General features: G+C 36.7%; 2 protein-coding genes across 6 annotated transcripts; both read left to right on the top strand.

Annotated features, from left to right (window-relative positions):
• The first annotated feature begins 404 nt into the window (after positions 1-404).
• Positions 405-5,948, top strand: LOC311066537 (uncharacterized protein). The gene is made up of 3 exons (XM_084087760.1): positions 405-463; positions 833-969; positions 4,642-5,948. The coding sequence occupies exons 2-3, from the start codon at positions 885-887 to the stop codon at positions 5,580-5,582; spliced, it is 1,026 nt and encodes a 341-aa protein (XP_083943886.1). The 5' UTR covers positions 405-463; positions 833-884; the 3' UTR covers positions 5,583-5,948.
• Positions 5,949-7,247: 1,299 nt separating this feature from the next.
• LOC311066316 (uncharacterized protein) lies at positions 7,248-14,733 on the top strand. 5 transcript variants are annotated; one of them, XR_014603057.1, is made up of 5 exons: positions 7,281-7,314; positions 7,730-7,836; positions 8,620-8,685; positions 8,773-8,847; positions 9,105-9,815. XR_014603057.1 is itself a non-coding variant. In XM_084087450.1 (3 exons), exons 2-3 carry the CDS (start codon positions 7,752-7,754, stop codon positions 13,049-13,051), a joined length of 1,839 nt encoding a protein of 612 aa, XP_083943576.1. In that variant the 5' UTR covers positions 7,248-7,314; positions 7,730-7,751; the 3' UTR covers positions 13,052-14,733. The 5 variants fall into 5 exon arrangements, 2 of the variants coding, with proteins under 2 accessions (XP_083943576.1, XP_083943575.1); XR_014603058.1 differs by having other exon boundaries at positions 7,310-7,343; XR_014603059.1 differs by lacking the exons at positions 7,281-7,314; positions 8,620-8,685 and adding an exon at positions 7,321-7,343.
• The last annotated feature ends 1,946 nt before the right edge of the window (positions 14,734-16,679 follow it).

Below are 16,679 nucleotides of genomic sequence, written 5' to 3'. Positions count from 1 at the left end.
AAACCTTCTTTCTTTTTTTTTTTTTTGTAATTGTCATTTTTACTTATATTAGGATTCAGTGTTGTGATTTTAAAAAATTCAGACCATTTCCGAGTCACAGCATGAAAATAACTGACGAGTTTATGTAACAGTAAGTGCCCTAAATTGTCATCAGGTATGGTGCACCAAAACGTCAACATTTTAGACAGAATCTCGCGTTCCAGATGTTTTGCTCACCCTTTCATTAATAGTTTTTATATTTTCAACACAATCAGCTGACAACATTTTGTTTTTAAATGCGTAATTCAAGAATTCACTTTACATTTCCGCTCGGAATTACATATTTTGTTATGTGTGTGCAGTCTTGTATGTAAATTTCTATGCACGTCCTGTGATTTTAGGGAGAGTATGTGTGGGGGACTTTTATTTTGGTCTGGTGTTATGACATCATAAGGCTGCACCGCTCTCCTCTGGCTCAACAAAGGTTTGAGTTTTTGAATATTTGAGGTGTTTAAATTGATACAAATCGTTTACTCATAGTTTTTACAAGTAATGTGAAATGAATGGATTATTGTGTGAGGTGTCGTGTGATGCTTTACAGTTCAGTTTTCAGTAATTGGCCGTTTTTCGTCTCTTCAGAAATTATGATTTAATCATAATACACCCATTTTATTTTATATTTAAATAAAATTAATAGAACTAAAGCATTACATGAACTGGTAGTTTGTCTCGTAAATCGCTCTTTTAAGATTGTTATCTGCAAGTGCATTAATACGAATAAAGTTTGGATTTATCTTTTTTTTCTATTGATTGTTTTCCTCATTTTAAACATGGAAAATGTCCAAACATACAGGAACAAGAAACAGTTGGTGAAACAACTGAGATCCACGTGACAGTTTTCCAAGATGGCATTTATTAAAGAGGAGACTGAAGACATGATCATTTCTGAACCATTCAGAGTGAAACATGAAGACACTGAGGAACAAAAAGGTTGGTTTCAAATGTGAACTCAAAAAAGTTTCAAATGTGAACTCAGAATTTATAAATTTACAAGATGTTGAGCACTTAGTGTTGTCACAGTACCAAAGTTTAGGTTGTCTGTGTCAATCCCAGTTTCAGTATAGCAAAAACTATTAAATGGTGTGATTATATTATTTTTCCATTTAAAAATAAAATAAAAATACTTGAGTTACTTATTAATGCTAATTTAATCATGTGTAAATATAATAAATAAAAGGTATAGTTCCCCCTAAAATGAAAATTACTCACCCTCTACGGTTCTAATGCCGTATGCCATTATTTCTTTTATGGACCACAAAAGGAGAATTAAAAAAAATGTCCTGCTCGCGCTCGTCCATATAATGGCAGTGAATAGCGACCAGCATCAAGCTTTTTAAAAAAGATGCAAAAGTATCACAGAATCCGACACGTGTCTTACATTCCAAGTGTTCTGGGAGTATACAATATGAAATTTAAAGTATTAGTTAACGAAAAATCCTGACCTTGGCTGTTGGTCTTCAATGCACAGATATGCAATGTGGGCATTCGTGTGACTCTATTAGCATCGCAGTTCACTCCGTCAAAAAAAGCACAGTAGTTGTGAGCAAAATCAAAATTAAAATCAAGATGAACAGTCCCAAAAAAGTATCTGTGTAGGCTACTTTCTTCACTGAGTTAAATATCTCTGGACTGGAACTCAGTTTGTCTGATGACTGTCAGAATGATAGTTGATGGATGTGAACATATGGTGCGTTCAAATCATCTCGTATAGATCGTATTTACGAGTTGCACACACTTGGACGCCACCACAATGTCGTAAATACCAGTGGGGAGCTCCGGATTTTCTCTAAACCCCGATCTTTTCAAGTTGTGGGCGTGTCACTGAGAAACATGGCGGAATACCACAATACTTATTTAGCAGTGATATTGTCAGGCTTTTCTATTTACAGTGCAGTAAGCTAATTGCCTGCACAGAATATGATGGCATTATAATATAACAATGCAACATTTTGTAACGATAAAGTTGGCAGTGGCTTCATAAATTAACAAAAAATATTTTTTTTAAAACAAAGTACTCCTGGTGCACATTTCTTTGTTATTCATTTTCTAGAACAAGAGTTTAAGAACCTTACTGTATTTTTGTGTAATTAATTAAGAGAAAGTACTCCGCCATCTTACTCCGACGAAAGTGACTTGAACGCACCTTCCGTCGTAAACACTACTTCCCTCCTCGTATGTACGAACTTCCCAGGAGGACTTGAGCGCACCAATAATAACTTCTTGTTACGATGAACACAGTGGATATATTAACCTCAGAGAAGAAGGAACATGGATTGTATTTCATGTCTCGTGTTTGTTAATCTTGCATTCTCACAACTTGTGTGCTTTTTCTGGGTGAGACGGAGTAAACTGTGGTGCTAATAGAGCCTCGAGATCATGGAATGTCTGAGAAGCCAACCCTGGTCCTGGTGTAACACAACAGTACACAGTTTGAATGAATGTTTCCCTTATCTGACATGCACATTTCAGGTTTTGAAGTTTCTAATAACTAGCTGATGAGTTGAATCAGGAGTCAAAAAATAAATAAATAAATCAAACACATAACGTGCATTGAAGGTATTCGAGGATCAGAATTAGGAAACCCTGATCAGAGGTTACATTCAAACTGTCAGTCTAAATCTGATTTTTGTGCATATCCGATTGAAATCAGATCAGAATTAGCTAATGTGAACAGCAAAAAATCACATAAAATGCGATTTTTACAAATCCGTTTCAACCTACAGTAGCCTACATCTATATGTGGTTTGAAATCCTATTCAAATCGCATTTCTGTAAATCTGTTTCAGTCTGACTGCTCTGATCGGATTTCGCGTGGTTTATGTGACTTTCTCACACCACATAAAAAAATGTAAACGTCAGACATTGTTATAGGAAATATGCAGAAATAATGCTGTGTTTGACAATATGCAAACAATGACAATATGACATATTTTGAAACTGGCGGAGAAAACAGCGCAGAAAAAAGCTGTGCATACCAGCCTCTGGCTCTGCCGCTCGCTGCCTCAGAATACGGGTAGTCCAGCGTGGCGGCTACAAATTCCCATGTTTTAAAATTTAAACAAGACAACGTCTCTATTGCAAACCCCTCCATGTTGCGGTTGTTATTGTAACCAATGCAGATATTCCGGAAAACGAAAGAGCTGCATGGACACACAAATCTGAACGATCGGATCTGAACAGTTGCGATACACAGCGTGGACATCAATAATTTTAGATCAGATTACAATCGGATACACAAATAATCGGATTTGGACTGACAGTCTGAACGTAGCCTAAATCATTGCAAACACTGCACACTTTACATATCTTCTTAATCAAACACACCTGATTCAGGTCATCAGCTCATTATTAGAGACTCCAATGGTGCGCCCCCTATACCCTCATTTGCTATTCCCTACATTACTCCACTAATATAGTAGTCCACTTGAAGGAGTTGATGAAAACGAGTGAGTGAATGGCTGTTCCTTCAAATAGTTCCCTATTTAAGGGTATAGGGGGGCGATTTCGGACACAGCCCAAGACCTGAAATGGGTGGCAGACAAAGGAGACACGGGCTGCGTTCCAGTCCACTTTTAGACACGCACTTGCAAACTTCCCTAAGCACTTCCCCTTGGGGGAATCCCTGCCGCCATTTTGAAGTGCGTTCCACTTCGTGAAGTGAATGAGGGAAGTTTATATGGACAGACCCTCGTTCCCTCGATTTTGACCGAGGGAGCGAGTCTACTTCAAATGTACACTTCAGGCACCTATATGTTCCACAATGCAGTACGATTGTGACGTCACCACATATCTCGTCTAATCACCACCACAACAGACAACTCAATTATATTTTTTTTTATTTAAAACAACCCAAACACACCTATAAACATTTGGATGCTGCATTAAACAAATTCTTAAAGGAAAAAAAATTGAATAATAAATCAGCTCCATAGCTGATTCCAAGTTATCAAGGGCTTAGGACGTTCCAATTCAGCCCATTGCAGTTTCTGCCAGTAGTGGGCACTCGTGCAACGTAAGCAATGACGTACATCCGAGTGAACGAGACGGAGGGAAGTTAGCGAGTGAAGGGTATGACAATTTTGGACTGGAACGCAGCAACGGTATACAAATAGTCTCACTCAGCTCCCTAGCTCGTGAATCTGTATATCGTGTACTTGAATTCAGGCACTGATAAGGATGGTAAACTACACATTGGGACATTGATAATGCTGTTTCCGGCAACATGACAACATCCTCATTGTACAACATCACTACTGGTATTTATGAACAACAGCAGAACTGATATCTTTCTGACATTATTTTTAATATAATTTAAAGTACATTATGATTAATACTTCTTGTTACATATATGTGCAACATTTCAGGTGTAAATAAATTATAAATGTTAGCAAGATTATGTTCATTAACTGTCTAGCGATGATTGTTTATGCTAAAACAGGAACATGGATGAATCTTAAAAACTGCTGCTTTTTATATACTTGCTAATTTTCATTGATAAGATGACAGAATTAACCTTTAGCACATTGAATACAAATAGTTGTTTGATATCTGTTGCTTTAAGAAATTGGGGTTAACTTGTATTTTTCTGTTTTCACCATTCAGACCTGATGCCGCTTCTAGAGGAGAGTCGAGTACTGAATGAATTGAAGGAGGCACAACAGTATGAGAAACATGATTTCATAACTGATAATAAACTTTGCTCACAGCCTGAAAAGTCTTCCTCACAGAAAAGAGTTAAGGCGGCAGGACGTAAAAGATATTTCACCTGTCAACAGTGTGGAAAGGCGTACACTACATCACAAAACTTGAAATACCACATGAGGACACACACTGGAGAGAAGCCTTTCTCATGTAATCAATGTGGAATGAGTTTTATACGTAAAAGCATCCTTGATTTACACATGAGAATTCACACAAGAGAGAACCGTTTTATATGCCATCATTGTGGACAGAGTTTCACGTCTGTGAAATGCCTTAACATTCACATGATAATTCACTCCAGAAAGAGCCCTTACAAATGTTACCTATGTGAAAAGGTGTTCAAATTTAAAAAGTACCTAAAGGGACACTTGAGAAGTCACTCTGGGGAGAAGCCTTTCAAGTGCCATCAATGTGGAAAGGGGTTTCAAATAAGTCAAAACCTTAAGGCACACATGAGATGTCACCCTGAGGAGAAACCTTTCAAGTGCCATCAGTGTGGAAAGGGTTTAAAACAGAAAGAATCCATTGCTTACCACATGAAGATTCACTCTGGAGAGAGGCCTTTAACCTGCCCTCAGTGTGGAAAGAATTTCATACATAAAGGACATCTTAATTCTCACATGAGAGCTCACAAAAAAGAGAACGATTTAAAATGTACTCAATGTGGGAAGATTTTTGCAAATAAGAAACTCTTTAACATTCATAAAAATGCTCACCCCAAAGAGCAGCATTTCCCCTGTCCTGAGTGTGAAATGAGTTTCACATCTAAAGGAAACCTTAAGACTCACATGAGGATTCACACTGGAGAGAGGCCTTACACCTGGGAAGATTTTCATACATAAAGGACACCTTAAGTGTCAAATGAAAATTCACAAAAGAGGGAATGATTTAAAGCCCGGGACACTTGCGGGTCGGTCGCCTGTGAATGAGAGATAAATCATTAATGTGTTTTATTTTAATAAAGACACTGAACATGGTAAAACATACAACAAACGTGTGCCACTCTTACTTTTTCTAACAAGGCATATCTCTTCAACAACAATGCAAGTTAAATTTCTATTATACACGTATAGAATATACACAAGCTTAACAGAAATTATTCTAATAAATGTTTTCCAACATTATGATGGAAATACTGATGTGTGTAAAGTTTAATTATAATCAGGCTCTAATATGCATATTCTCAAGCAGGCAAAACATATCAGACAAATTTCAAAAAGGATTAAAGGCCAAAGGAAAGAAACGTACGGTGGACCAGGTTGTATCAAGTGCTGATATGTAACAATGTGAAGCGCTGTATATGACAAAGTAAAAATATCCAGCCTTTTCTTGTGATAAACTTATTTAATTTCCTGTTTGTGTGCTCGGGAAGTTACAGTGATGTGAATTTCATTTGAAGGAGTAAAGCCATATGCTAAATGCTGAGATTTTGAATACTTAAAGGGATACTTCACTTTAAAATGAAAATGCTGTCATCATTTACTCACCCTCAAGTTGTTTCAAACCTGTATGAATTTCTTTCTTCTGCTGAACATTGACTTCCATCGTAGGAAAAAAAAAATACTATGGAAGTCAATGGTTCCAGTTAACTGTTTGGTTACTGACATTCTTCAAAATATCGTCCTTTGTGTTCAGCAGAAGAAAGAAATTCATCCAGGTTGAAACAACTTGAGGGTGAGTAAATGATGACAGAACTTTCATTTTAAAGTGAAGTATCCCTTTAAATAATGTGACGATCAGGTGCGGATATCTAAATCAGAGAAAATCATAGGCTTGGGTGGGTGGCAGGTGTGGACAAGTTAGTGTGGACAAGTTAATCATTAATTACTAGTGTATTAAATGCATAATTCTGGGCCCTTAAAATAAAGTGTTACCAAAAAGCTTACTAGTAAAATAAAATATCATTACTAGTAATATTTAATAAATGTGTACTAGTATCTATTGAATAACTACTAGTAGCTAATCAATAAGTACTATCTAATAAGTAGGCTACTAGATATCTAATAATTAAGCACTAGTATCTAATAAATAAATACTATGTAATAAATAAATACTAGTATATATTTAATATGTACGAGTGTCTAATAAATAAGCACTATAACAAATATGTTGTAGTCACAATTGTAATACATTCTTGTCAAAACTGAATAGTTGATATTCTAATGACAAATCCCCATGGAAGTCAATGGCAGACATTTGAAATGTGTTAGTAACAATGGAATAGTTAGGACTATTAGTCACTATTGAAATAAGTACTAGTATCTAATGAATAAGTACTGCACTAGTATACTAGTATATACTAGATATATCTAGTACTAATAGGCACAAGTAGGCTCGTACTAGTATCTTTTAGAAAGACACTACCTAAAGAAGAGAATTAAATAATGTATAGTTGTCAGTACACGTCAGGCTTTTCTCTGAATGTCTTTGACATATTATTTGTATGTAGTCTTTGCATGTACATTTTTAAGCACTTTCCACATATACTTTTAGGCAGTATGTGGACGGGACTTTTATTTTGGTCTGGTGTAATGACATCATAAGGCTGGACCGTTCTCCTCTGGCTCAACAAAGGTTCGAGTTTTTGAACGCCTATGCATTTGGTGCGTTTAATTTGATACAAATCGTTTAATGCATTAATCATTCGTAAACGAATTATTATGTGTGGTGCCGTGTAACGCTTTGCTGTTCAGCTTTCATTCAATGGATAATTGCCGTTTTCTCTCTTGTCTTTCAATTTTCCTTTTTCTAAATCATGTCTTCAGTAATGATTATTTCATAATATTACACCCGTTTTATTGTTATATTTTTGTGTTTGACAACTGTAGGCTACTGTAAGACGTTACATGAACCCTGATAGTTTGGCTAGTAAATTGCTCTTTTATGATTGTTATTTGTCTGTGAGTAGTAAGCACATTCATTGGGTTAATATTTTATATTCCTTTCTGTTTTCCTCATATTAAACATGACAAAATGTCCAAACATGCAGGAACAAGTAACAAGTTTTCAAGATGGAATTTATTAAAGAGGAGACTGAAGACATAAGTATTGCAGAACAATTCAGAGTGAAAAATGAAGATGCTGAGGATCATACAGGTTGGTTCATAAGTAATTTATTTTTATTATTAAAATGTTGACCTCTAAACAAAAAGATAAAAAATCATACGTGACACCTAATTAAACACAGAGTGGGTCACCTCATGTGGACAGACAAAATTAGGAAATTTAGCTAAATAATAGGCTATCATTGTCATAATGGCAAATATATTTCTTAAATAAAAATACAGTTTAAAAACAATTTAACGGATTGCAGGTTCATTTGTGTAGTACTCATGTTATCTATGTCTTTCATTCACTCTTGAGTGAATGATGTGAAGTCCTCAGAAGTGTGTGTTTGCATTGTGTTTAGAAATTAAAAGCTGTTAACCACTGGTCCTGACTTGTAGCTCTAATCTGCTACTAATCTACATCTTCATCCCCACAGTTTGATCTAAAATTTCAGATCCAGTGAATTATCTTTAATTGTTCTTTACACATAGGGATAGTTCTATTTAGAATCATACCATTCTGCACTCTCAGAAAAAAGTTACAAAAGCTGTCATTGGGGTGGTACCTTTTCAAAAGGTACACTTTTATACCTTTTAGGTTCTAACATGTAGGCTAAAATGTAGGTACTAATACTTTTAAGGTACCAATATGCACCGTTTAGGTACGATTGGTGTATCTTCCACCGTGACAGCTTTTGTACCTTTTTTTTCTGTGAGTGTCAGGAAACCTTTTATGCTGAAATTAAGACTTTGGGGGTTCTTCATTCCCACCTGTTTTTTTTGTTTTTTTTTTTTTGTTTTAATCTGTAACTTTCAAAAACTTTTTTCAAAGCCATCACATTATTGATTTTCTGGAGCTCAACCATACAAATACACATCTGGTCGACACTCTCAACAGGTAATAACATTCTTAAAATGTCTATACATTTAAAATTTCAAATTTTAACTGGTTTCCTAGAAAACATACTGTCATTTTTTTTCTTAGTTTTTAAACGGAGCACGTAAGTGTGACAAGATTGGTTCAGAGAATGATACTTCTCTCCTCTTCTCCACTAAGCAAGTAAGTGACAGAGATATTGGATTTATGATCCATACTGTTAGAGTATTTTCAATTATTACTTGGGTTTATCCTTGCAAATGCCTAGTCCACAAAAACCATTAAATCTATCCCATGATATTTTATCTTTTTATTTTTCTCCATTTTAACATTACTAACTGTAATAACATCCACAACAGCTACGTTTGACCGAATTGCCTTTACTTAAACAAATGGCAGTGTGACTAAACTCAGTGTGACAGTTGTGTTTTTCTACCCAGACAGATGCTGTCACACCTCATCATCTGCAGAGAGAAGCTGCCACTCACTCAGTTACACCAAAACACATAATGATGGACATAAGATCATAAGATATTTCACTGGAACTACATTATTTTGTGTTTATATATATAGGCCTATATGTATATAAATATATATTTTTTCTGTATTAATCATGTTCAGATGTCATACCATTTAATACTGTATTCAGTTAATAACATTGTTCGTACAAGGTGCTTGAAGTACTTGAATTTGACTTAAACTATATATAAATGAAATTAGTGTTTATTTTTTTAATCACAAATACAATCTTTTCACATAAAATTAATGCTGTTAAAATATAGATACTGAGCCATTTTGCATGGCTATGAGCGTGATATTGCTCACATGTTTGTATGTGGTCCAGCTTTTATTTATCATGTCAATCATATATACATGAAAAAAGAATCACTTCCCAGGTGACAAAGATGTACTTTTAAATGTATTAAAACTGCATTATAGAGAGATATGAATCTACTAACTCACTCTTAAAGTCGGTCCCTTGCCACCACCTAATGGCGTAACAATGTAACCTCTTGTGAAGTTGTTGATAAACCGCCATCAGACAGTTTCTCAATAAACACTAACGATGTACAAACCCTGTAATCACTGTTAGAGCATTGTCATTTTTTTTCTACAATTTCCTTTGTCAATAAAAAAATAAAGTACCTAATTGAAACAACTTGTCAGTTTTCCCCAGTTTTTTAAGTCCCCAATAAAGTATTATAAGATCAGGCAGATTTTTATAATAATAATTAATAGTAATAGTAACTAGTACTTAAAAAGTTATTTATAACATCATTAAGAATTTATATAGCACTTTCAAAGCATGGTTCTTTATGTAAAAAGGGTTCTGCTATATAATCCAACAATTTTATCAGTGATCCAAATGATCATAAAATAACTGTTACAGGTATCTAGACTTGCTTATTTGCCATTAATATAATATGACTAATTAATTAGCCCAAAGGGAAATTTTAATAATTACTTAACTAGTTATAATTAATAAAAAATATTTAGAACAGCTGTAAGAATGGTAACACTTGAGTTTGGGTCCAGTTCTCATTATTAACTAGTTGCTTATTAGCATGCATATTACTAGGTTATTGGCTGTTTATTAGTACTTATAATGCACAAAAATAATACCTTATTCTGCATGACCGTATTCTACATCCCTTACTCAACACCTAAACTTAACAATTACCTTACTAACTATTAATAAGAAATAATTAAGGAGTTTATTGAGGCAAAAGGTGTAGTTAATAGTGAGGATTGGACCCTAATCTAAAGTGTGACCGTAAGAGTTAACTTGATGTAGCATAATTAATACCACAGCAATCCTTTTCGTCCAGCAAACACTCTGTGTTAATTGTTTATTAATTCTAAGAAATGTTCATTTCTAGGATACAGGAAGTAACTTTCCTATTGTGCAGTACTACTCATAGCATGTAGTCAAATTCTGCATGATTGGGGAATCCACTGAATGGACGTGACCCACAAATAACAGTCAGAGGATCTTTCTCCTGTGATCTTGTGATTGATGATCTTTTAAACCATAATGGCGTCACACCTCAGGTGGTCAGTGAGCCAATGGTAACTCAAACTTTCGGAGGGAAAGTTTATGATCCTTTGTCTTCGAGCATGGTGTTTTGCATATGTAATTTGATTGGGTGTTGATGGAGAAAAATTAAAGTTTCTAATATTCATGTGCTGCATAGGCATCAACATATAATGTAAATGGTGATTCAGGAAATTAAAATAGAAACTCGCAGATACCACACAAAGTATGTGATCTTGATTAAGGATGAAACATACATTCAAAGAGTTTAGATTAATACATAGGTAAAACACTAAAAGATTATATATGATTACATAAGAAAATTGGATTGATGATTGTACATTCTGTATCTCAAGTGTGTGTATATAGAGCACTGTATAGAAAAAGTGCCTGGTTCTGCATTTAGGGTGTTAAGCCCAAAGTATACTTTGTTTATTATGTGTACGCGAGTGTCTGCGTGCAGTGCACGTGATGCACATTTTGTCACCAGAATACGAGCATTCTGTATGCACGCTGCCTGATTTTTGTATGTTATGATGTTACTTTGTGCCGTTAAACTTTGTGGGTTAACTTGAATTATTCTTTTATTTCACCATAGACCTGGTGGTGATGAAAGTGGAGAGTCAAGAACTGAATGAAATGGAGGAGGAAGATCATCATGAAGAAACACTTTGCTCACAGACTGAACGGGCATCCTCACAAAAAAGAGCTCGGAAGGCAGGTTCTAAAAAGTGTTACATCTGTCCTCAGTGTGGCAGGAATTTCACTTATGAAAAAAGCCTTAAAAAACACGAGGCAAATCACACCGGACAATGCCCTTTCACATGCCAACAGTGTGGGAACATTTTCACTACAAACGGAAGCCTTAAAAACCACATGAGAGTTCACACGGGAGAGAAGCCTTACACGTGTGATCAGTGTGGAAAGAGTTACACACGAAGCAAAACCTTAAGGGATCACATGAGGATTCACACTGGAGAAAGGCCTTACACATGTAATCAGTGTGGGAAAAGTTACATACGAAGCAAGACCTTGAGGGATCACATGAGGATTCACACTGGAGAAAGGCCTTACACATGTAATCAGTGTGGAAAGAGTTTCATACATAAAGTGACCCTTAATTTACACATGAAAATTCACTCAAGAGAGAACCATTTTATATGCCATCAGTGTGGAAAGAGTTTCAAAGACATAGCACGCCTTAACAGGCATGTGATAATTCACACCGGAGAGAAGCCCTTCAAATGTCACCAATGTGGAAAGGGGTTTCAAATAAGTAACAACCTTAAGGCGCACATGAAATGTCACACTGAGGAGAAGCCTTTCAAGTGCCATCAATGTGGAAAGTGTTTAAAACATGAAACATCCCTTAACTACCACATGAGACTTCACACTGGAGAGAGGCCTTTCACCTGCCCTCAGTGTGGAAAGAGTTTCATTCTTGAAGGACAGCTTAGTCGTCACATGAGATATATTCACACCGATGAGAAGCCTTTTGTGTGCCATTACTGTGGAAGGATTTGTGAAAGCAAATCAAACCTTAAGATTCACATACAAATTCACACTGGAGAAAAGCCTTTCTCCTGCCCTCAGTGTGGAAAGAGTTTCATTCATAAAGGACTCCTTAATTATCACATGAAACTTCACACTGGAGAAAAGCCTTTCAGTTGCCATCTGTGTGGTATGAGTTTCAGATATAAAGGACTTCTTAATGGTCACATGAGAAGTGTGCACACCAATGAGAAGCCTTTTACCTGCCATCACTGTGGAAGGATTTGTGAAAGCAAATCAAAACTTCAGATTCACATGCGAATTCACACTGGTGAAAGGCCTTTCTCCTGCCCTTGTGGAAAAAGTTTCGCACTTAAAGGAAACCTTACGGCTCACATGAGACTTCACACTGGAGACAGGCCTTACATGTGTGTTCAGTGTGAGAAGAGTTTTGCTTATCTACGACAGCTTAAAAGTCATCTGCAAACTCATTTTGGAGAGAAATCGCAGTGTTCTGAGTGTGGCAAGAGGTTTACAAAGATGAGCAATTTCAAAAATCATCTGCGCATTCATTCTGGACTAAGGCCATTTAATTGTAATCGGTGTAACAAAACATTTATTTTGCCATCACACTTAGAGATACACCTGAAAAGTCATGCAGACAAAAGACCCTATTTGTGTTCTCGGTGTGGAAAGAGTTTTAAATGGCTCTGCAATTTAAGATCGCATCGGAGATTTCATGTCTGTGTGAAACCTAATTCCAGAGCAAGCTACTTGAAACGAAAGAAACAAATCCATACTGGAGAAAAACCTGACATCGTAACAAGTGACTTTCATGGGGGTCATGTGATGGCGCCTTAATTGTGTCAAACAAAGTTGCTGTGTTGTGCTACAAAGTGTCATGGGTGAACATTTCCAATAGTGTTGTGGTGGAGGTACTGTATTGCTGTTTTTTATTTTGTATCACCAAGTAAATAGTTTTACTTAGTCATGGCTCATCTGGTGAGGCAGGTTGTGCAGTGCCCTATTAAAACATTCATCCACTTGAATACATAGACTTTTATATAAACTTCTAAATAATCAATCCTAAATTTAACTCATACATGTGTTCAGCATTCTGCAACAAATAATACGTTTCTAGACTATTTTAAGTCATAAAGTGAGAAGTATTAAAATGTCTTGTATGGCTTCAGTTTAGTCTGCATCAGTTCAGCAACTAGTAAGTCTAATTGTGAACTCCATCAGTGTTTAACTTGAGGCAGGAGGATGTGTGGAGTAGTGTACTAAATTAGTGAACGTGTAAATCCTTTGGTTTAAAAGTGCTCATATTAAAGGGATGGTTCACCCAAAAATGAAACTTAGCCCATTTACTCACCCTCAAGTCATCCTAGGTGTGACATTCTTCTTTCAGACGAATACAATCTGAGTTTTATTTAAAAAATGTCCTGGCTCTTCCAATCTTGATAATGGCAGTGAATGGCCGTTTCTGTTTTGAAGTCCATAAAAGTGCATCTATCCATCATAAAAGTGCTCCGCGATGCGTTTGTGTAAGAAAAATATTCATATCATATTCATATCTATTCAGAAGGCCTTTATTAACCCTCTGGAGCCGTATGGACCACTTTTATGATGGAGAGATGCACTTTTATTTTTTTATATAACTCCGATTGTATTTGTCTGAAAGAAGAATGTCATATACACCTAGGATGACTTGAGGGTGAGTAAATCATGGGCTAATTTTCATTTTTGGGTGTACTATCCCTTTAAGAGAGGCTGCTCATGTAGAGCCCATGGTTGGAGCTTGACGTCCAGCTCTCTCTCTCTCTCTGGTTGCAATGGGTAGAGCTAGAAGTTCCAACTACACCCTAACCTTAGCCATAACCCTATCCCTAGTTTCAGCCTCAGACGTCAGACCCACGGACCATTGGCTGAACGTCTGATGCATATGGCACACAAAATGGGAAACACTTTTTTTCCTGGAGACGTGTGTCACGTTCTTTAATGATCCACCTGGCAACAAAGCCATCATGATGCCAAACCCCCTCATGGAAGAGTAAAGTTGTCTTGTTTGTGACTGTGATGATGAGCGCTTACCAGAATCAACTTAACGCTGGATTTTCAAAAGTATGTGAAGTTAGCGGTTCCATTGTTGCAGTAAACTTGCACAACATTCTTGAATGAATAATTTATTAGATTCATGCTGGTCTGTTATTGTATGGGACATCAACTTTACATTTTCACTCCCCTAAACATGATGCTCAACAAAAAAAAAAACTGTGATTTTTGTGGGTTGTGGGTTGCTTTACCCTATCCTTAAACATAATTAGGTCAAGCTCCACCCATTACGTCCAAAGAGTGGGAGCTGGACTTCATTTGGCTTTGTGAGCATTGCATGTGAATGGCTTGTAAACTATTCGATTGTGTTTGTTTTATATTTGTTGCATCTATATGGCTTTATTTTCCTCTCTTCTCAATTCCTAACATTCTATATCAACATTTGAACGCAATAAATACTAGACTACATTAAGGTCATTTTAAGACAACATTTTTATGTGTGTGTGTGTGTGTGTGTGTACGCTATTTATAGCCTGTCAATCAACATTAGAGTGCCACCCTCAGGATGGGCTAAGCAAGGACAACAAGACATCTGCCTAAAGTGAGTCTGTGTTTTCAGCGATTATAATGTAAAACGTAAATCACATGATAATCTAAATTATATATTAATTATATAATGTTAGCTAGCGCTATTATGAGCCAGTGACTGCCTCACCTAAATTTATGGTCAGGAGCCGCTACTTACTCATGAGTGTTTACGTCATCTCCTTAAAGGTGCCTTGTGTAATGTCCGCCAAAAAATCAATTCATACTCCACATTCCATACCAGATGGGGGCAGTATACCTCCAGAAAGTGAGTTGGTCTACTCTAGAGTAACAACCGAGAAACGGCATAGTCTATGCTCCGCCCCTACCTTCACAACGACCCTAGAGCCATAGCCGAAGCCGAGCCAACTCCTAATTGAGGATGTTTTGACTCCAGAGGAACGTTGGTTGATGTCAAGTGATTTTGAAATATGACATCTTCAAGCTACTCCCCTTCACCTTTACCAGTGAATATGTTCATATTCGTTTTGTTCATATTACATTTTTATTGTTAGTTTGAATTACATTAATTTGACAGACAGCATTCGCTGATGTTGACCAAGCTAGCGCCAACGTAACCAGAGCTGCCAACTCTCACGCATTCACGTGATAACTGTTATAACTTCCTGAAAAAACTACACAAACATATAAAACAAACTTCTAGCGAAATACTAACAGCATCTTGCTTACCAATCCAAAAGAAATGTTGCAAGTTCGGAGTCGAACCTCATTTCTTTCATGTCCATTAGTTGTCTCCAGCGATGGAAAGCAAAGCAGTGCCAATGTTTACTCTGGTTCTGTTCCTTTTTTTTTTGTCAGATTTTTATTTGCATGGCTAACGTTATACCACAAAACTGAGTAGCCTAACAGACGCGGCTACAACACTATATCTGCCACGCAATTTCGTCTAGCCTACATCTGAAAATTTTGGGTTCAAACCATAGGTTCAAACACGCCCTGCACACCACACATACTGAACAGTGTTACATTTGAAAAATACTGTTCGATAGAACTGCTTGGTTTGTTACCACAGTTATCTGCGTGCTTCCTCGGCGATGAAGTTCCACATTTGCGGCTATCCAACACGAAAATGCATGCAGCAAAGCCTTTCACAATATTGTTTTCTTCAGATAACTCCAAATTTCTCCCACACACTGGACTTGACTTTTGATGACGTTTTGTCGACAACTTTACAATCTCCACTAGCTATTCTTTTCTTCAACTCCTCAGCATCCATCTCAACGACTGCAAGCAGATCGCGCGCGCGGTTATGAGGAATTTTTAAAAGTGAAAGTAGTAGCCTAGGTAACGTTATAGATCCTGGTAGGGTGTGGCGCGTGGGCACAAATAAACTGATGTGGATTTTAAATTATTTTATCAACTTGAAATACAGGAATATTTTTGTAGATGTGTTCCTAAAAATATGCATATATTTTTATGTTTGCACGTGATCGTTTTAAACCCGTGTTTAGACCCGTGTTTCCCCCGTGTCCGACCCGACCCGCACCCGTATCCGACACAGTTGGATATTTTTCACCCGTTTGAGCAAAATTTGCGGGTCACCCGTGCAGGACTCTACTGTACTTTCCACACGATTGACATCAGGTTCAAGTACGCCCACAAGCCGTGCGAGTTATTCGTGTATTGCAGTTTGGCTGCCTGGTGGTTATGTTGCCCGCATACCGCCTCCCATGGCCGAAACTGGTATTATGACACCTGTCGGGCCGTGGCTAGTAATTTAGCATGCTAATTCAGGTTGATATCTCTGCAGCACTATAACTTGTAATTTTTTTAATGACATCATCGCCCTTATTTCTTCTCATTCTTTTGATGCGTGTAGCTCATTTTT

This window comes from Abramis brama, assembly GCF_963993115.1.
Source record: "Abramis brama genome assembly, chromosome: 16".
Classification (NCBI taxonomy): Eukaryota; Metazoa; Chordata; class Actinopteri; order Cypriniformes; family Leuciscidae; genus Abramis; species Abramis brama.
The sequence above is the reverse complement of the archived record's forward strand: the minus strand, read 5'-3'. Positions and strand labels throughout refer to the sequence as shown.